We start from the raw sequence: 21,712 nt of genomic DNA, 5'->3' as shown, positions 1-21,712 counted from the left end.
TGATACAGTTTTAAATCTATTCTTTTTTTAAAAAGCAATTACATATATGATTTTTGGTCGCACGCACACATACATGAGTTGAATTTTTTTCAGCATGAGGTGGTTCTCTAAAAACTGTCTTCAAGGTTGTCAGATCTCTATATGTGTATTCATATATAATCAATATAATTGAAAAATAATTATTTGCTTTGAATGAAGTCTTTAAAACGGGAAAAATAATGCTTGAAAAAGTAAAAGAAAGGCATTAAATTTCACTTTATAATGTCTGTATGAACTCTGGAAATTGGAAGATGCAACCCCACCTCCTCCCAATCTGATGGCAGAAAGGGGTTTTTGAGGCTTCATCCAGACAAGTTATATTGAGTGTAGGTGTGTTATTTGAAACCTGACTGTTGACTCGGTGTGTGATTTTGTGTGACAGAATGAGAATGGCACAGAACAGTTGGAGCAGTGGCTGATGAAAGAAATGGACTCCTGCATTTCCAACATTTTCCTCAATGAAGACCAGGATGCTTTCACTCAGCTCTTCAACCTCATCCTCTATGAAAGAGTTAATGGTATTGCTCTCAGGACTTCTCTCTTATTCATCTTTTTGGAATTATTAATATTTTCTTTGGAGGTTGTACATAAATTTGAAAATATGTACACTACTACTTGAATGGTAATAGTAATTTCAGTCATGATGATTTACCTTTATTTGTCAGTTGTATAAGTCACAGGATGAGAAATTCCTGTCTGTTTTTTTGTGTTTTTTTTACCAGTCAACAGTTTTTCCAACTGAATTTCCAGAAACTTTACCATTTTATGATATACTATACAGTTTTTGTAAAATAAGTTACATATGCTTCTCATTAAAAATGTCTAATATTGTCACTTAACCTGGAAATAACCAGAAAGTTTGAGGATTAAGAAAGACAACAATGGGACAACAAGCTAATGTGTGCCATGTAGTAGTATCCTCCAGTAAAAGTATATAGGCAAATATGTGAACAACTACCAAAATACTTAATCAAAACATCAGACTTAGTTCGAAGAGATACACAAACAACTTCATCTCAGATACAGAATTAGCTGAATAAACAACAAAACACTCCCATCAGCTTAAGTACTGTCGAAAGAAGGCTGTCTTTTAGTGGTCTCAGAGTAAAGAGTAGCAGTTACTGAATCACTTCTAATGAACATGAGAATGAATGAATGAATGCATTTAATATATATGAATGTTCTAGCTGTTTCCTCATACTTGTATTCTTTTACCTAGTGGACTACAGGCACAGCGAGACAGGGTCCACACCTCTGATGGTGGCAGCAGGTCGAGGGTTCCTCACACCGATGGAGCAGCTGCTCAGCATGGGGGCCAACATCAACATGAAAGCAGCCAATGGATGGTAGTACATTCTTCATGTTAAGCTGATGCTAGGCCACTAAGTTAAGTCCCATTCAGGTCACACTAGAGACTCAAAATACTATGAATCACACCTGGAACAATAAAGTCACGCTACTGACTGAAAACACTCAGACAATCAGACGATACGAATACGTAGGCTATAACATCTACATGGCACTGTGGTCCTACAATTGAAACATGAGACAATTTGTAACATCATATGTAGGGAAAAATTCACATGTCAATCAATATTTGTACACAGTCATAATAGAGATGATAAATATAGGAATGCACCATTGGCTTAAGCTTGACACTATGTCTTCCAAAAACTGACCCTAAACAATGAAACGGCATGGAATCAGACAAAAAACAATATTGACAATAATAATAAAGACAAAATATAGCCTAAAAAAGGTCTTTCTATGATTTTTGTTGTACCTTAGCAAGACAGACTAGATAAAGATACAGTGCCAGCTAACTTAACACAACTGTTACTTGCTGACATCAAACTTGGAGAGAACACAAATTTGCCTGATTGCTGTTCACACAAATCACTCAAATTATGTTTTTTTACTGTTTTCATTCCGCTTTAACCTCTCATTAAAATTGTAAAAACTGACACTGCTTTGACACACTTTCCTCCTCCTCCGGGCTTTCCTCCTTGTCAAGCTTGATTTATAATTCTGCGCTGAATCATTACTCTGGCGACAGAGTTAGAAATATGGGCTAACGTTAAAATCTTTGCAGTCCCAGGGTAACATTAAACGTTTGAACAGCTGTTTTTACTGGAGGCTGACAAGTGTGGCATTCAAGTCATATCTAGTCTCGCATAGCCAGACCTCTCTCATCTGACCCGTTTTTAGTTTATCTAGTCTCGAAATATATAACGCAACACCATTACCTTGTCCACGATAGGGACAGAGCACTGAAGACAGCCAGGCAGGCCGGAAAAGAAACCATTCTCTCTCACTATCAAGTAACGTTACGTTACTTGATGCTGTACCTACAGTACATTACCCCAGGAATATGCACGAACATTAATGGTTTGTAAGAGTGGCATTTAACAATGTAACGGGACGAGCAACAGGAGTAATCCTGGACAGTTCAGCCTCAGAATAGCTTATCATCCATTGTAAATAGAACAGATTCCAACGATGTAATCCACTAAATCACACATTTCCAGATCTTGTGTCTTAATATCAAACAGACAGCTACTGCTAGTTTTACAACTCAAATTAAAGACTGCGTCCTGCACATCTCTAAAGTTACTCTATTTTACTAACCTTACAAAGCCCGAGTTTCACTGTAACTTTTCACTGAGGGGGTGGGAGAGAGAGAGGGCCCTAATGTTCAGTTCAACAGTTCTAATGAAGTTAATAACAAGGATTGTTCAATTTCAACAGTGTTACATTTAAAGTATGAATATAGATGACTATGACTATGCTTGGAAGCATCATGTTTTTTGGCTTCTCCTCGGGTGCTTAGCGGCGGTGCAAATGGGGAATGTAAACTTTTGTTTCCCCAATAAACACACTGCGCTCTCTCTGACTGGCCAGCAGCTGCTCTTCTTGGATTACACTCCTCTTTTCCCTGCTGGTGTGTCTCTGGGCAAGACAGAGTGGACAGGCTGAGTGTCTGAAGGGTCCTCCCTGCAGACACTCTGCCTGTCTACTCTGCATAGTCCAGACACACAACTGAGAGCCGAATGGTTGTTTGTGTTTAAAGGAGAAAGTTCCAATTAAGACATGTGGGATATGCAGGCAGAAGAAACACAGCTACTTTAAAGCATTATGAAAGATTTGGTAATCAACAGGTTTTTGGAAATGCGTAAATATAGCAACACCAACCTCCTCAAGACTGTGGTTTAATGACAATGGGACATCATTACATTAATGGGTGTATGCACAGCTGCATGTAAACAGGAATATCAGTGGAGAATTCTTTTTCATTTGCCATGGAAACAGCTTAGTTGGATTGTCTTCTTTTTCTTTTTCAGAATAAGGACAAAAACCGCAATACTGTGCATGTAAATGTAGCCATTGTATTGTTTGTCAAATATTCCTTCAGGCTCTGGGGCACATGTAAATACTTTGAATACATGACGCAAAAGTGTTCTCATCTCATTTCAGGACAGCTTTAGACTTTGCCAAACACTTCCAGCAAACAGAGGCTGTGGATCTACTCAAATCCTCCATGTGAGTGTAATGTGGACCTCAATGCACAACACATGTAATGTGAAGTGAAACTTACATCTCTTCCTATGAGTTTCTTTTAGAGTTTTCTTTTAGACTTTTGCACCTAAATGGCAGCTCTGGCTGAAATTTTATTTAAAAAAACAATGTGTGTCCAGACACACACACACGCTCCCTGAAATAGAGAATTAAGTACAGAGAAGCATCTACAAAATGCAAATATAATTCACACCCTGATGATTTGTGATGCTTCCTAGTTTTTGTGCACAACTTTGGTTTAAACACACAAAAAAACTTTTTTGATAGAGATGCAGAGGCAAATCAGTAATGTTGAACCTGCTCCCCATCCCAGTAAGTTTTGTGCAGTCCCTAAAAAACTACATTAAGTAAAGGCATGTCCAGATTTAAATACTTTTGTGTAAGGGTTATGAATTGATATACGTGTTGGACCCCTGATCAGCTTATACCTATATTCCTGTGAACTGTGCAGTCCTTTGGGGGAGGTGAGCAGCCTGGACGAGTCCACTCTGGTGCAGTGTGGCAGTGCAGAGCTAAGCCCTGAAGACCAGGAGCTACTCAAACTGTACCACCACAGCTTTGATGATGAGTTGGTGGACCTGGACCTCATCATGGAGCTGCTGCATAATATCTGCTCCACCAGCAGTGATGGTGAGCCTCAGCACATATCTGGATTTTAACAACATAGCTGCTTGATTTTGACAACATAGCTGCTTATTAAGCAGTCTGTTTTGTGGTGACAACTGAGGATTCACACTTAACAAGTTTACCTGATTTCAAGCAATATGGCTGATATTTCAGGATAATCTGAATGATAGTCTTTATCTGTTGGTCTTCAGGTGCTGTCCTGATTTTTCTTCCTGGATACGATGAGATAGTGACACTCAGGGACCGCATCCTGTATGACGATAAAAGATTTTCCACCCACTCTGAGAGGTGAAATATATACTTTACATAAGAAGCATGGAATTCATTTTAACACCATACAATCTAATACAATATGTTTTATTAGTATGATGAGCACTCAGGGGTAGGTTATGTTCATTTAAAGTCATGTTAAGATGTTTCTTCGTGGTATATACTGTACAGATACATAAATTAGAAGGTGTTTGCTGTTTATGTCTATATGTTATTCGAAAAGTGAAACCAAAAGACTTATGACTGAGGATATACAGTTGCTGTAATCATTAAGTAGTGTTTTGAAAATATTGCTGTTAAAAAGTGGCTGGTACTGGCGAAAAGACGGAAGGGACAAATAGGAGAAACTTCACTAAATGGGTGAAATCATGGATACTACAGTGACTGGCTCAAGGGGATTTTTCCTTTCTTTTCCCATTTCTCTTCTTGTGCACTAATTTGCTTAGCTGAACAGCCAATCCTGATTTCTCTTACTGCTGGGTTCTCTCACTGCCAATTAAATGTGCTCCGTCTGCCGAAAAGCCGCCAGCAAGGGCCAGCTAGTGACAACTGTGAGGGACATACCACAGAAATTAGGGTCCCAGACGCTAACCCACAGCCCCGACATTGGTGTATCTGGGCAATCGTATGTATGTCAGTCGTGGATCCCAGGTATATTAGCAAATTGCCATAACATCAGCAGAGGATTCTCCATATAAGCAAAAGTAGCCTCGCCATAAATAATATACACATATAGTAGGGTCAAAAAGTCAGATTTTTAAAAAAATTTCAACTGATAATATCAGTCTAGTCTTTGAGTGAAAAGTTAAATCTTCGAAAAATGTCCATGAATCTCCAAACATCTTAAACAACAGTTTTGTGACCTCAAACAGACCTCAAAGCTTTGCAAGAACTACTTTAAAACCAAAGAAGACCAAGGAGTCCTGACTGTCAGGGTCTTTCCTCCACTTGACCTGAACCCCATTGAACATTTATGGCAGCATTTGAAGACTGAGAAAGCCAAGCAGTCTGTGACATCACAAGAAGCTCTGTCAAATGCTGGGGTCCATGCCAGCTCAGGAGCATGCTATCGTTAAAGCAAAAGGGGGACACACCAAATACTGAGATGTTCTGACATTCATGGATATTTTTCAAAGATGCAACTTTTGACTCAACTGTTAAGCTGATATTATCATTTGTAATTAAAAAAATAGTATTACATTCAAAACAAATGCATAATAGAAGTATTGTGACCAGTGGTCTCAGAGTTTTTGACCCTACTGTATATATTTTTGACATGGGCCTTATTTTTCAGTGATTTTGCCATCACGTCAGTTGATTGTGTTGAGCATACTATGGCACAATAGCACATTGTGTAGTGTGTCTGACAGAGATGTGTCATCTCTCAGGTACCGGGTGTTCACTCTACATTCAGATATGCAGACTCGGGATCAGAAGAAAGCCATGGACACCTCTCCACCCAGTGTCAGGAAGATAGTGAGTTTCTAATGTCACTGATGTCAGTGGCTTTTTGTCATCATCAATCAGCATTTGTCTAGACAAAGACCACATTCATACTTACCGTACCCTCATGCCAAAATAAAAATGCTGAGAACTGTTGCTTGTTACCATAATTCAGTAATATGGTTTTCCTTCAAATGGAATTTCACCTGAGATTTGAGGGAAATTCACTCATTTTCAAACTATATTATAAATTATCACTTCTTCTTTTCAGATTCTTTCTACTAACATTGCAGAGACGAGCATCACTATCAACGATGTGGTCTTCGTCATTGATTCAGGAAAGGTCAAGGAGGTATAGTCACTGCCAAAGATTTACAACACGAGAATAACATGAATTCTAACAATAGAATTTTAAACACCTGATTAGAAATTAACTCATAAATGTCTTTTCCTGTTGAAGAAATCCTTTGATACTCTCAGTCATGTATCCATGTTGAAGACAGTTTGGATTTCCAAAGCCAGCGCTCTGCAAAGGAAAGGAAGGTAACATGAAAAATGTCTATATTCAAAAATGTTTATCTTCTCAACCAATGTTAGATCCTACATCCCGCCATATATTTTATAATCGTGACTAAATGTGAAAGCTTGTATCGGTTTTAGTATATTTTTTTTTCCCACTGATTTACTTTAAATGTTTTTGAATCCTCCAAAGAATTTAATGAATATATTATGTGTCGTCAGAGCGGGGCGCTGCAGACCAGGGATTTGTTTCCACCTTTTCAGTCGACTCAGGTACAACAACATGCTGGAATTCCAGGTTCCACAGCTGTTGCGCATGCCACTGCAGGTAACGACATGTACCACACATACTATCCTACATCAGCAAATGTAGCAAATGAGATCCACATGGATGTAGATTTTCTTTTTATTGGTGTGATGCTTGAAGATAACCCGATGGAGTGATAAACTAAATAACATTGATGTGATTGGGTCACCTTGATGACTGTTTCTACTTATTATAAAGGGAGGAAAGCATAAATCATCTGCGACTACACTGGTTCTGGGGTTTGCATAAATAGTTTTTTATATGTATATATAATAAAATTTGACCCAAAACCCATATGATTCAATACAGACCATAAAAAAGGTTGGTCGAAGGCCTTTTCTGCATCAGCTGAAAATATAGCGATGTCATGTTATGGGAAGCATTAGGATACGTACAGTTGTGGTGAAAAGTTTACATACACTTGTAAAGATTATGTTTATCATGGCAGTTTTCAGTTCCAGTGATTTTTACAGCTCTCAGTTTTCTGTGATGGAATGAGTGGAACACAAACTACTTTGTCACAAAAACATTCATGAAGTTTGGTTCAGTAATGAATTTATTATAGGTCTTCTGAAAATGTGACCAAATCTGCTGGATCAAAAATACACATACAGTAATTCTAATATTTGGTTAAATATCTCTTGACCACAACTGCGCACAGCCATATTTTACTCTTCCCCCTCTGACCCACCAGCATGGCTAGCTATTGAATGCACTACAAATTTGGGTCTACTTCTCCAGTCATATCCTTACTCTGCTCGTATTAAAAGACTCATGAAACAGACAAAAAGCCTGTTTGTTAAGAATACCCTTTCTGTTTGGCATAAAGCACATGCTTATACAGGAGATGCACCTGAACTTCCCCAGTTCTCCCCAATATGGGGCAATGATAACTTTGCCCCTGTTAGAGCTGATGGTGTATTCAAACATTGGGCTGGCAGAGGATTGAGTAAATTAAGTAAATGACTCGTATCTTGAGGGAAAACTAACAACCTTTGATCAGCAGGCTCGTAGATACGCCATCCCTAGAAAGCTTCAGTTAAGGAGCTTCATCACAGACCCACTCCCTACAATATTGTTGCAATATCGATATCGAAGTAGGGCCTATTTGGTCAAAAATAGAGCTTTTGTTAAGATTTCAAAATATTGACTTATATATTGTTTATCGCCTTTATAGCCTAAATTACATCAGTTCATGTCATATCAGTTCATCATTAGACTACACCATCATCACCACTGTCAATCCTATTACACAGCCTCCGTTTCTTCGTCCTGGCTGGATTTGATATTTCTCTCATAGAATACTTGGGCCTCTTCTACAGTGGGAAAGATGCGTGTAGTGTCCTGAAATATCAGGTTCAAATAAGCCAGATAGATGAATCCGCTTCTTATGCTCATTTTTGATTTTATGTAGACATTTTTGACATTTGAGGTTAACTCCGAGCTCCTTAAACTTGTCTCTCTGTTTCCTGGAATTTGCAAATCTGGATACGTGTTGTGCGTCTCCTGATTAATTTTGAGTTGTGAAAGCCTTTTGGCTGAGTCATTTGCAAAGGATTCAAGAGTTCCCAAACTCCCTTCACATTTCTTCACTTTTTTTAGATTTTAGACAATGAGTTCATTCACAGGTTTGTACCAAACACATCTGATATTTCTTCGTTGCTTTATGAAACAAGAAGTGATACTCACATTTTCCCATGCAGAATAAGTAAATCCTGATGAATACGTGATCCTTGCAAATACTGTGGACTCACTATAAGTATGTTATAATAATATTTTCTGTTGTGTGTTGAAGGAACTGTGTCTACAGACCAAACTGCTGGCTCCTTCCTCCTGTCCAGTAGCAGAGTTCTTGTCCAAAGCTCCACAGCCTCCTTCAGCACATGCCATCAAGAATGCTGTGCAGATGCTAAAGGTAACATGTTTTAACAGATTACCACACTTAATTCTGATCTCTTACACAATACACACATACAGTATTACAGCAATAAGTCATTGAGTTTCTGTTGGCTCCCTCCACCTTTCTCTTCAGACAATAGATGCTATGGACCAGTATGAAGACCTGACTGATCTGGGCTACCACCTGGCTGATCTGCCTGTCGAGCCCCACCTAGGCAAGATGGTGATGTGTGCTGTGGTGCTCAAGTGTCTGGACCCCATTCTAACCATTGCCTGTACATTGGCCTATCGTGACCCCTTCATCCTTCCCGCCCAGGGCTCTCAAAAAAGAGCTGCTCTTGACTGCCGCAAACGTTTCACTTCCAGCTCCTTCAGTGACCACATGGCCCTGCTGAGAGCCTTCCAGGTAGGCAGATCACCAAAATTGGTTGTTGAATTTGTTGTATGTATATTTTTGATCCCTTTTTCAGAAGACCTATAATAAACTGATATTTGAAGCAAAACTTCATGAATGTTTTTTGTGACAAAGTAGTATATGTTCCACTCATTCCATCACATAAATATAAGAGCTGTAGAAATCATTGGAAATGAACACTGCCATGATATACTGTACCTGTTCTTTACAAGTGTATGTAAACTTTTGACCACGACTGTGTATATACATTCCCTCATGTTTGCCCTGTGTTGTGTTAGGCATGGCAGAAGGCCCGCAGTGAGGGCTGGGAGAGAGCCTTCTGTGAGAAGAACTTCCTGTCCCAGGCCACCATGGACATGATACTCGGCATGAGGACACAGCTGCTGGGACAGCTCCGCGCTATTGGTTAGTACTGCTTTCATTTATATTACAATCTCACGCCACCAAATGTGTGTGGTATGAACAAACATCACCTAGCAAGAATCCCTTGCAGTATTTGTCAAAGTCCTATCATATAAAAATACAAATATGGAAGTCTATATTGGCTGAAACTCGCAGAGAAAACAGTTGATAAGGACATTCTTCAAATTTAAATGTTTTTTGTTGAAGGAATGAAGAAATACCAAAAATAAATACCAAAATTTCTTCCCCAGGTTTCGTGCGGGCCCGTGGGGGCAGTGATATCCGCGATGTCAATCTGAACTCTGAGAACTGGGCCGTGGTGAAGGCAGCCCTGGTGGCAGGCATGTATCCAAACCTGGTCAATGTCAACCAGGAGACCTCTCTGCTTTCCAGTAACAGGGAGAAGAAAGTCCACTTTCACCCCACATCTGTCCTGAGCCAGTCCAAGTTTATGGAGGTAGGAAAAAAGATAACTTTATTCATATGTAATTCTGTCTTTGCTTTGCAGACTTAGCTGTAAAATCCTTTTCTTTATAGAATATAATGACATAAATATATCAAATTCAGCATATTTGTTTCTTAAATTTTGCTTTTATAACTGTACATAACAGTATGGTTGTTCACCTCCTACTTGGAGAAATACACAAGTAATCAACTCTACGCTTGTTTGGTGTTTGCTGCTTCTGATGATCACTTCTGGAAGCAATTACATAGTTTGTTTTCTCAGTCATTGATAATATCGCCTCCTTTCTCTTGCTGAGAAATTCTGCTTTCAAGCAAAGCCTGCTTCAAAAAATGATTTTCCATTTCAAATTGATCTTCATTTGAATGAGATGATGTCAATTCCTAAAATTCTAAGATCAAGCTTTCTATATAAGCCTATCCCTTTCCCTGTAGATGCATGCCAGGGTCTGAAATTAACACCCTCAAGGGTGGATTTTCAGTTTGGCGAGGAAATCTCTGTTTTTGGTCTAAACATTTATCCTTCATGTGGTGGATAGCCTTCAGTCTTTACTATGCTCTTTGTACAAATTACAGCATTAGTTCTCTCAGAAACTCTTTGATATCCAAGCAAAACTGGTTGTAAATTGAACCAAAACTGAATCCAAGTCTAATCAATTCAGAATATCAGCCACAATGTCCTGCAATCAGATCAACAAAATTTATATTAAGTGTCTTCCTTCTAGGAAGACACAGGGTTTCTTCTGATGAGGTGTTTAATGTGATACAGATGGAAGAAGTGTTGAGTCTTTAGCCTGACATAAACTTTGTCCAGGATGATGATTTTTTTTTAACGTAATGGTATCAGAAAGACACTTTCCTTATTTATAACTTTGCGTGTTTTTGCTATTTAGAACAGCAAAGCCGAATTGGCCCACGCCTATCCCACAGACTGGTTGATCTACGATGAGATGAGCCGAGGCCACAGGATGGCCAGTGTCCGCTGTTGCTCCATGGTGACGCCCATCACTGTAGCCATATTTGGAGGTTGTGCCAAGCTACCCAGCTCTGCCCTACAGGAACCTGCTTCACAGAAAGCTACCGGTAAACAAGTTAAAAAAAACAAACAAAAAAAAAACAAAACAGAAACTGCACAGGTTTGTCAAATTTCAGTTTGAGTTTCACAAAAAAGACAATTATGTGAGCCAAGTTAGTCATGTAAGATAGTATGTGTACGTTGTTAGTAGATTCATGTTTTTACTGAGCTAGCAATATGGCAATAACAGCATGGACTAACTAGGTGATATACTGTATATCCGTTAGCCCCAAACTCTTGTCCACAGCAAGATATTCTGACTATTGGCCAAACTGCCATGAATTCAGTATGATTCCTGATGATACTCACCCCTAGTCTAACACCTCTAGACTGTGCACACTCTACATAATCTGCGAAAAGCTTGTTTGTCCACAAACTAATTGATGGAATGACACAGCCCTTGTAGAACCAAACACCCACGGAGACAATGCTTCATTTTATTTTGGCTTGTTTTTTTGTTTTTCTTAACCAAAAATAAGAACCCAGCCCCCTGATGGCTCATAGTAGCAGCCCCAGCACCCCCTATTGCCACAGTAATCTTAACGAAATACCCTGAGGGGTGTGGTCACAAGCCAGCTTCTATTCCACAAATCACATACATAGAAATTTGAGTGTTTGATGATGAATTCAGGAGTCTCACAGCCTGGGGAATTAACCTGCTCTGTAGGCTGGTGGTATGGCAGCCAATACTTCTTTTGCCAGATGGCAGCAGCATGAACAGACTGCAGCGTTGGTGGTTGTTGTCTTTTCCTGTCGGCCCTACGGAGACACCTCACTTCACCGATGTCACTGAATGTCTGGGCAGTTTTAATCACCCGCTGTAGAGCCTTTCTGTCCTTGGCTGTGCACGAACTGTGACATTTCCAGTCAGGATACTGTCTATTAATCCTCTGTATAAGCTGACCTGAATGTGGCTCGAGAATTTAGCCTTACTGAGTTTCCGTATCGACAGCCTTTTCTGTGCTTTTTTATCCAGGGTGGTGCTGTGTGAGGACCAAGTTAGGTTCTCAGTGATGGTAATTCCAAGGAGCCTAAAACTGTTCACTTGCTCCACCTCAGCTCCACTGATGTAGACAGGGGTGTGTGTCTTTGCCTCCTTTTTTGTAAAATCAACAATCAGCTCTTTGGTTTTGCCGACGTTGAGCAGTAGATTTCTGTCTGTTCACCACTCTTTCCTCCCTACATGAACTGAACTCTCATCGTTATTTTTATGTGGCCAGTGATGGTGGTGTCGTCCGCATTCTTAGTTCTCTTCATGTCTTGAAGTACAGTCTTGTCAACAGGAGGGGGCTGAGCACACAGCCCTAGGGGGGCTCCGTTGTTGAGCACTAACGTAGAGAAGTTGTCACTGCCAATCCATACTTTCAACACTCACTATCTAACTGCATAGTGTACTCAAGGCCAGAGTGTTAAGTTTTCCAATCAGCTTAATGAGTCAGATTGTGTTGAATGCTGAGCTGAAGTCAACAAACAGCAATTCAACAATTCTGATGCAGCTGTTCTTATTCTCTAGGTGTGTGAAGGGCAGTAGATATGTCATCCTTTGTGGATCTGTTGGTTCTGAAAGCATACTGGTGACGGTCCAGGCTGGCAGGGATGTTATCTTTGATGTGCTGGAGAACAGTTTCTCAAAGCACTTCATCAGGATGGGGTCGAGAGCCACAGGGCGGTAGTTATGTAGACTAGACACAGCAGACCTTTTAGGTACAGGAAGGAATATGGCTGTCTTGAGGTAGGAGGGAACAGTCTCTTGTGAGAGTGAGATGTTAAAAATGTCAGTAATAACATCAGCTAGCCGATCGGCACATGTTTTTAGTACATGACCAGGTGTATTATTTGGACCAGCAGCCTTATTTATATTCACTCTCAGCAGGTTTTTTCTCACATCCGCTGTGGTTACTGACAGTGGCTGGTCCTCTGGAGGCAGATTAGACTTCACAGCTGAGTCTTTGATTTAGGTTAATCCCTTCTGAGGTCTGTTTGATTAAAATCACAATCTATAAGGAAAATTCTATCTGGTCAAGTCAAATTGCTGCTGACGACATTATGCAATTCCTGTAATGCATTTTTTGAGTTTGCTTCTGGAGGAATGGACACAGCAACAGTAAAAACACTGGTGAATTCTCTGGGCAGCATCAGAAATGTTACATCTGGTGAACACTGTCCATTTACTTTAACTCCGTTTAAGCATAAATTATTATTTATGTATACACAGAGCCCTCCTCCTTTCCTCTTTTCCTCTTTCTGCTGAATCCTGTGTCCCATCTGGTACAATAGCTTGATCCGGGATGTTAGGGGTTAAAGGAATAGTTCACTCTAGAACGAAATTCAGTCATTATCGACTCACCCTCATTCTGATGAGAAGTCCGATGTAGTTTCTTATTCCTCAAAGTGCAGCTGGAGACCCGCGGGGGTACCCTCCTGCAGCAAAAATCCATATAACGGGCGTCAATGTGTCCGGGACGAAAAGGTCCATAAAACTATACAAAAACTTTGTAATATTCCTCCATACTGCTCGTCCGCTGCAATCCAAGTGTCCTGAAGTGGCGATATCCAGAGTTTACTCGAAACGACGTTATTTATTACATTTTTCTAGCCTAAACACTCACTATGCTATATCTGCCTGGAGGCACGCTCCGCGCTCACGCGAGTCTCCCTCACAGCCGATTGCACTACGGAAGCTGCGCCGGACAAGATCAACGAGAGCTCGCAATAGATACACACCGGTATTTAGATCCTGCTGACCCTTAGGCATAAGAAACTACACCGGACTTCTGATCAGCATGAGGGTGAGTCGATAATGACTGAATTTTGTTCTAGAGTGAACTATTCCTTTAACCACATCTCTGTGAAGATGTGCGCACAGCAGTCTCTGATTTCCCATTGCTGAGTAAGTCCCTCATCAACTTAATTGTCCTGCGACTGAACATTAGCCAGAAGAAGGCTTGGTAGAGGAACAGCTCTTGGTCCAAGTTGGATCAGCTTAGCTCTGATGTCGCCCCTCTTTCCTCTCTTTCTGGGGTGATCACATTGCTTTTGATGATGTTTGGTCTCCGGAATCTGCATTGGTCCCCCTTAATTTGTGTCATACTGTGTTAACTGAATTGTGTAAGTGTAAACCGAGTCATCCCAACGCTTGAGCATTCCCCCCCCCCCCCAGAGATGTGGGTCCTCCAGAATTGCCTCCTCCCCTAAAGATGTGATTCTTTACCATCCATCAGGTTTGATTTGCTTGAACCTCTGAGGCCAAACAAAGGAAACATTGCCCTCCCAATTTTGTCTTGACCACACTTTAAATCACTTCTTCAATGTATTTCATTTGTGTTCTGCTTTCTTTTTTTTCTTAAAGTCATTTAATTAAAATTTCATGGTGTAATGGTTTGGTTTGTTGAGTGTTTTATGACAGAAGTTGATTTAGAAGCCTGCCTGTGCAGATTCAATCTTGTGTCTCTGTGTTTTTCCCTGCAGATAGTCCACTGGATGACATCAGTGACAGTGAGACAGAGGACCTTGCTGGGTTGAAGATTGATGACTGGCTCATTTTCCAAATGGACAGAGAAGTGAGAAAACATTGCTTACCTTTTAGCCTTTTAAGTCTTATTTATGAATTTCTCGTGAATTTTACTAATTTGAACAATTATTATAAATATTAATAATAGGGCTGTTGGCAACCTCACAATGCAATTCGATTAAGATTTTTGGGTGTCCAATCCCAGTCAGAATGGGCACTATTTTCAGTCTTTTGCCCCAGTTTATTGTGTGCTAAGCAATTAATTGGGGTCCTTAATCTGCTGTAATACAATATGAGACACAACTGGGAATGAGAAGAGTTTTTGAGGTAAAACAGACTGAGTTGTTATCTTCACCACAGAGTTTGTCCAACATAATGAATGTTGTGGTGTGCTGTTTAATAACATTTTAATAAACAAGTCAGCAGTGAGCTGCTCAGTTTGCAGTGCAGGGGTTTTGTTTGATATTAACATAATTACATCACAGTGGGGTGGGGCTTCAGGGATTTGAGTGGCTGAGCAGGACAAAGGCATGCCCCCCTCTCAGTTAAACTGCCTGAGATGATCACACGCAGGACAAAAAACAGAGGCAGACAGTTGTCATAGTCTGTAAATGGTTTCACTTATTTTCCCTGTCCCACACTGAGGAAAAAATAAATTTGCCAGTGATCATTTTAACTGCATATTGAAAACCGATTCCCAAGTTCAGGGAAAGGATTTTTATTTATGACATACAGTGATTAAATGAGTCTATGCGTCACACTACGTTTTAATTTCAGGCCCAGGATTTTTGTGATCAGACACAGAGGGGCTATTGTTGTACACATACAGCTGTGAGGTGGAAATTAGGTGATGATTAAATAAAATACTGTAATATTAATGAGACAACTTTTTGATATTTATATGGTTAAATTATATATTTATATGGTTAAATTAATGGTTCTACTAATTGAGTAATAAAAAAATAATCTTTAAAAATAATCAATAAATAAGTCATTAGATTAATCGACTAATCAGAAAAAGAATTAACTGCCACAAACTTCCTGCCACACACTTGTGGGTCATAAGTAATGATGAGAGGAATTCCTTTTTATGAGTCAATACAAATATAAATCCTTGAGTCAATACTGATGTTTTGTCACTATTATGTTTGTTTCTATCCTACCTCCTTGATATTTAGTACCTAATATTTTCTTTCTTACGTACAGTTTTATCTCATGTTTATTTGTTGTCAGACTGCAGGGCTGGTGTTTGAACTGAGGCAGAAGTGGCAAAGTTTGTTTATCAAGAGGATCCGCTGCCCTTCCAAGCCGTGGTCTCAGCAAGATGAGGCCGTCATTCGCACTCTGGTTTCTGTATGTTATATCTCCTCCTCTTCCTCTTCCTCTTCCTCTCCCTCTTCCTCTTCTTCCTTCTTCTTCTAAGTTTCACTTGCTTCACAGGAGGAAGGTTAGCCAAGCAGCTTCTGACAGATTTCCTTCTCTACTTCTTCACTTCCACCACCTTCACAATCAGCACTGTTAAAACACGTTTTTATGTGCACTGTTTTTCAGAATATTATGGCTGTGTGTGTAATTCTTCTGCACACATTTCTTTTATGGATGTTGATGATTTAACTCGTCTCTATTAATTTAAGAAAATCTTGACATAAGTCTGTCTCACTGCAACTTGTGTCAGGTCACAAATCATAACTTTACTTAATTAATTAATGTTAATAACTCAAATACAATATTACAATAGTGACCCAAACTCATACAATACCTACACTATTGTACCCCAATGAAAACTCTTTAAATCTGTGCTACTATTATAAGCAATGTTGAAAATTCTGAACCAATTTCTAACTGATGTCCCTCAGGTGCTCACAGCGGAGGAGCAAGCGGCAGGCCTGCAGCAGCCCACAGGGATTGGGCAGCGGCCCCGGCCCATGTCATCAGAGGAGGGACCTCATGCTTCTGTGAAGAACTCCAAGAACAGCCCTCAACTACCCACAAACACAATGAATGACAAGTACTAAGCAGTCTAAAACATAGAAACATTTACATTGCAGTGTGATGTATTGTGGTGGCCTGCCTGTCAGCTAAGTAATGATCCCTGTCAAAGGACAAAAAAGAACAAATATCCACTCTTTCCTCTAGATTCTAGTTTTACTGTTGGCAAGAAAGGGAACCCCAAATTGCACGTGATAGCGGTTCCATCTGTATGTGAGTGTTTGTGAATAGCTGAGCATAGAAATATTGCAGGACATTTTGGTTGGAAAGCACTGTATCCCTCCTGAGTAGCAGGTCTGCACCTTGCATGGCAGGCTCTGCTTCCAGTGAATGGATGTGTGTAAAGGGCTTTGAGTAGTTGGTAGACTTGAAAGGTGCTATTTAATGCAAGTCCCTTTACCATTTGACTATTATTTCACTGAGGGAATACGTGCTTTAGAATTGTATGTTAAGCTGATTTAATCAAGACAACAGATAGAGACATGGAGGATGTGCTGTTTGCATCAACAGCAAATTTAGACAGGATGAGACCTGAAAATAGGAAGACAGCTTACTACAATATGATGAAATATACCTCAAATTTAAAACAGGAGGAATCAGAAATATAGGCATGTCTCTGATATGAAGGCCTGGTTCTCTCTGCAGTTGAGATAAACAAAGGCTGGTGTTTGAGAATTTAGAATAATAAGTCATTAGATTCACTACATATTCTTACTACTGCACCATTTCACCACTTCTCCTCAGAGCTTGTAGGACAACAGCAGCCTCAGGTCGGCTTCAGATGAAAGCCCATAGCAAAGATGAGGCCTCACCACCCATAAATCAGCTCTCTGATGAGCCTCACTCCTACAGTCATTTTTCCTGCTCTGTGACTGCGGACGATCCCTCTGAAAGCCCTGGTCCGTCCTCCTCAGGAAAGGTAATCCCTGTCCTCCAAGCATTGTTCATACTCCTGATTATTTTTGCTTTTTTGTGACATTTTAAAGCCCCTATGGGTATATTAAGTATACTGATGCATCCATTTTTGTTTGTAGGACTAGTGAGACGATCATGGTGAAAAAGGTTGCAGTCAGTGTGTTTTTAGCACTTCATTCTCAGTGTTTTTGATTAAATTAAATTGGGGGAACATGTTATGGGAAGGGTATACCGTCAGCCAGGGTCCTCGATACTACCACTAGAAGTTGCTTCATTAAAGGGGAATTCCGGTATTTTTAAACCTGGGCCCTATATTTAAATGTTTTGGTGTGTCAATGATCCATACTTACCAAAAGTTTTCGAATCAGTCCAGTAGATCAGCTTAACTGGCAGCTGCAACATGGCTGCAATGGCTGCAACCTAATCCTTTGAGACAAATCCGGCCGTCAAAGTTATGTCCGCTAAAAGTGCTTGTTTTTGTCACTGAGGTTTTTATTCTAATCAGTCCTTCCAGAAAAATGCGTGAGTTTTTTTGTGATTGTTGCGGGCAAAAATCCTTGATTATGCGGCACGTTTTCTTAAAAAATTCGATGGAATATGCGGGATATTTATGCAATTTTATGCGATGAAATTGCGGGAACTTGCAAAAACTGCGGTTTGATGAATAAGAAAAAAAAAAGTGATTCCCCCAACACTCTGTTACTAGGCTCACTAGGATACTACCTTAATGTAAAGAGTCATTTCTAATGACTTCCTATGATAAGCAAGCATACTGCATCACAGAAAGTGCTGGGAATAATTAAGTTCTCAGCTTCCGATGACGTCACTTCATAACGTTCCCAAGGCAACAGGAGGAAAATGGCTGCTCTTGTGTGAAGTAAACGCAACATTTTTCAAATTTCTGCGAAGATATATGTGACTTTTTTGCAACGAAAATGTGGAGATTATGAAATCATGCAAGCCCCGCATATTTCATGCATATTTTGCGGGGAAATCGGTGATTTGTGCGGCGTCTTTGAAAAAATGCGGCCCCCACATAAATGTGCGGACTTTGGCTGATTATGCGTTTTTCTGGAGGGACTGTCTAATGTCTGACAACATTACATAAACAATTCCTACAGAGTAAGACCTTTTTGTTAAATAATAAGATCATTTTTGTTAGTCTCGTTCACAGAGAAGTCTCACTCTGAAATGAGTCAGAGTTGGAGAGAGGAGTCTGGAGGTTACTTAGAGGAAGTGCCAGCAAGAATTTATTTCCAAAGTCATGGCTGAATATTTAACCGATTTTTACCATCTAGATGAGGCAAAAACTTTAACAACTAACCTCTTGTGGGATTTGAGTGCAATACTTCTCCTTTAACAAGACTTGTGTTTCTGGTATCAAACAGGATCTTACTATTTAACAAAAAGGTCTCTCTCTGTAGGAATTGTTTCTGTAATAACGTCAGGCACATAGAATAACAACCTCAGCCTGTTAGTGACAAAAACAAGCACTTTTAGTTGATGTAACTTTAATGATTGCCCCAAAGACTTATGCTGCAGCCAGCTGAGGTGATCTGCTGGACTGATTCTAAAACAAGTAGGAGTCATTTACACACTTAAACATGTTAATACAAAAAAGGGCTTGACTTGTGTGTACATCACTTTCTAAGCATAAATTGAGAGAATTGAAACCAGATTGTAGAAAATAAATGTAAGAGGCATTATTCTAAATGTTCTACATTATTCTCCCATTCGATTTCATTTAATACCCAACGTTAATTGGAAATAAAGGCAGTTACAGCTCTCGCACAATTCTTACTCTCCATATCCTCATTATGAGTCATAAGAAAAATGAAGGCCATGTCACTGTAACAATCCATTTTCAAATGATGGGGGGATATCACTGATTGTCGCAATCACTTTAGCAAGTGTAAAGCAGTCAATGTGCTTGATGTTAACACATAAGTTCTACTGTGCATCACCACGTAATGCTGCATGCACAGACTTTTACTGTCCTCACACTGCCAGAGGAGAACATGAATGGAAGAATTAACATGTTTTATTAACACATATTTAACCTCTATCTCACCCACAAACACCTTCTTTTCTGTGCCAGAAAAAAAAAAATTGTCGTCGTCTCGGTTGTGGCCATTATTCACTATAAAGAATCACTAATCAGCAGGCTCATTTCCATGCATTTATATTCATGAGGTGCTTTGAATTCCATGTTGATTTGGGATTAATTGGAATTAATATGAGGAAACTGCACACTGGTGGGCATACAAAAGATTTTATAAATCAGAATATTTTTTGCCATACGTACATTTCCTCATTTTTACGTATGCAACATTTATTCATTCCCCACTGAGTTTCCTAAATGAGGCCCCAGGTTAAGAATATAAATGAAATTCCCTTTTAAGAAAATGTTGAATCCTACACTAGGGACTTTAACATGGTCAAAATATTCCATAAAAGGGCATAAATCGATGCAGCAGAACCAAAGATTTTTTTATTCCCCACATTTCTCTTCCTTGGCACCACTTGCTACCTAAATTACCTACAGTACAACTCAACAGCCAACAGTTTGGTTCAGAGATTGGAATGATTTATGCTAGTAGCTGCTAATGTAGATTGAAGCCACTTATTTCAAGCATAGTTTTCTACAACACCTGTTTCATAAAGTATGGATGCTGTGTAAAACCTGAATGAAAACAGAACGCAGTCATTTGCAAACAAACGGTTTTAAGAAGTATTCCTGAGCACATGTAGCAGTGTCCTTTATACAATCATTGGTTTGACAAAGTTGTAAACCTCATTCCATCCTTGCTTGTGAATGTCTTAGCCTCTCGCAGGTGCCCCCTTTATACCCAATCATGCTACTATCACCTGTTACCAATCAACCTGTTTACCTGTGGAACATTCCGAACAGGTGTTTTTGGAGCATTCCACAACTTTCAGTCTTTTGTTGCCTCTGTCCCAACTTGTTAGAAACATGTTTGCTGCCATCAAATTCAGAATAAACAGATATTTACAAAAATCTATGAGGAGTCAAACATTAAATATATTGTCTTTGTGCGGTTTTCAATTGACTATATTTCAAAAAGGATTAGCAAATGATCACCTTCTGTTTTATTTGTTTAACAGTGTCCCAACTGTCTTTTAAACCAGGGTTGTAATTTCCATTTTCATTTTGTAGTCACACAGCTTCCTCTAGAGACACTCTAGGCTTTATACAAGTTTTTTCTTAAATGCAGCAGTACTCCCCAATGCTCATTTACCTTGTCAGCGTTAGTATCTTCCTAAACTATATGCAGCAGTTTGTTGTAGGCTTAGTAAACAAGGATCATCATGGAACAGTCCTGAATTCACAAGTTCATTTACCACTTTGTCATCAGTTTGTGGGCAGCTGTCCTGTGGTAATTTCTGATTTAATCAGCAGAGGTAGACATTAGTTTGGGTCTCTGAGGACAGGGCCAAGAGCTTTTGATGAGGCTGTGGTGAATACTCTGTAAAATCTCACGCAAATATATACATGTTTGTCACTATACATGTACAGCAAGATTAAGTGGGAAGTACCAAGCTACACTGGAGAAACTGAAATGTATAATATAAACGGAGTATAAAAATATCAAATATAACTGGAAAGTAAAAAGGATAGGCCTTAAAAAAGGAAGTAAGGCATTGGCAACTTTCTGCCTTGTAATCAGGAGTCTTTCACTCATTGTACTTTGTATGCTACCTGACTGAACAGTGACAGGGGGTCACACATTACAAGATCGCTAAAGCAAGTAATGACACAGGAAGGACACAGTCCAAACAGTCCAGGTTGTTTGTGCGCTGATTCACAGCAAAAAAAACAAGAAAGAAATGGAAAAGAATATGAATGACAGGATGGACTAGTAGGATGCATGGGCAGCAAAGATTATTTTAGCACTGAAAACATGAAACTGCCTGCTCGTATTGTGGTTCAGCAAGGACGACGCGGTTACATAAACTGAACAGCTTGTGTGTGTGTATTCTAATAAATCTATAGCTTATTATCGTGCCCACACCATACAAATAGATGCTTGATGAGACTGGGTTCAGAGAGCTACTGCTGATGACAGCAGGAGAGAGGGAGAAAGGAGAGGAGTGTCTGCTGTCATTAGCTGTATTTCCCCAACCTGTCGGTGGATTGCGTCATTGAACTGTTCACTCATGGCAAGCATCACTCCTGGGAGCATGCTCCAATGCCTCTGATCCTGGGTTTTTTTGTCGACAATCTCTAAAAACCATTGGCAA

At 39.7% G+C, this 21,712-nt stretch overlaps 1 protein-coding gene across 2 annotated transcripts in view; it reads left to right on the top strand.

Annotated features, from left to right (window-relative positions):
• The window catches only part of ythdc2 (YTH domain containing 2), a 48,262-nt gene that overhangs the window by 23,291 nt on the left and 3,259 nt on the right, over positions 1 to 21,712 (top strand). For both annotated transcript variants that reach the window (XM_073478472.1, XM_073478471.1), the window contains exons 12-29: positions 422 to 557; positions 1,259 to 1,385; positions 3,514 to 3,579; positions 4,067 to 4,245; positions 4,434 to 4,530; positions 5,901 to 5,988; positions 6,227 to 6,307; positions 6,416 to 6,498; positions 6,697 to 6,802; positions 8,577 to 8,696; positions 8,814 to 9,086; positions 9,374 to 9,500; positions 9,749 to 9,954; positions 10,853 to 11,042; positions 14,503 to 14,594; positions 15,779 to 15,898; positions 16,402 to 16,553; positions 17,279 to 17,453. In XM_073478472.1, the coding sequence (XP_073334573.1) occupies positions 422 to 557; positions 1,259 to 1,385; positions 3,514 to 3,579; positions 4,067 to 4,245; positions 4,434 to 4,530; positions 5,901 to 5,988; positions 6,227 to 6,307; positions 6,416 to 6,498; positions 6,697 to 6,802; positions 8,577 to 8,696; positions 8,814 to 9,086; positions 9,374 to 9,500; positions 9,749 to 9,954; positions 10,853 to 11,042; positions 14,503 to 14,594; positions 15,779 to 15,898; positions 16,402 to 16,553; positions 17,279 to 17,453 (2,418 nt within the window). The remainder of the gene's footprint in view (positions 1 to 421; positions 558 to 1,258; positions 1,386 to 3,513; positions 3,580 to 4,066; positions 4,246 to 4,433; positions 4,531 to 5,900; positions 5,989 to 6,226; positions 6,308 to 6,415; positions 6,499 to 6,696; positions 6,803 to 8,576; positions 8,697 to 8,813; positions 9,087 to 9,373; positions 9,501 to 9,748; positions 9,955 to 10,852; positions 11,043 to 14,502; positions 14,595 to 15,778; positions 15,899 to 16,401; positions 16,554 to 17,278; positions 17,454 to 21,712) is intronic.

This window comes from Pagrus major, chromosome 12, assembly GCF_040436345.1.
Source record: "Pagrus major chromosome 12, Pma_NU_1.0".
Classification (NCBI taxonomy): Eukaryota; Metazoa; Chordata; class Actinopteri; order Spariformes; family Sparidae; genus Pagrus; species Pagrus major.
Note: the sequence above shows the minus strand (reverse complement) of the source record. Positions and strands in the feature narration are given on the sequence as shown.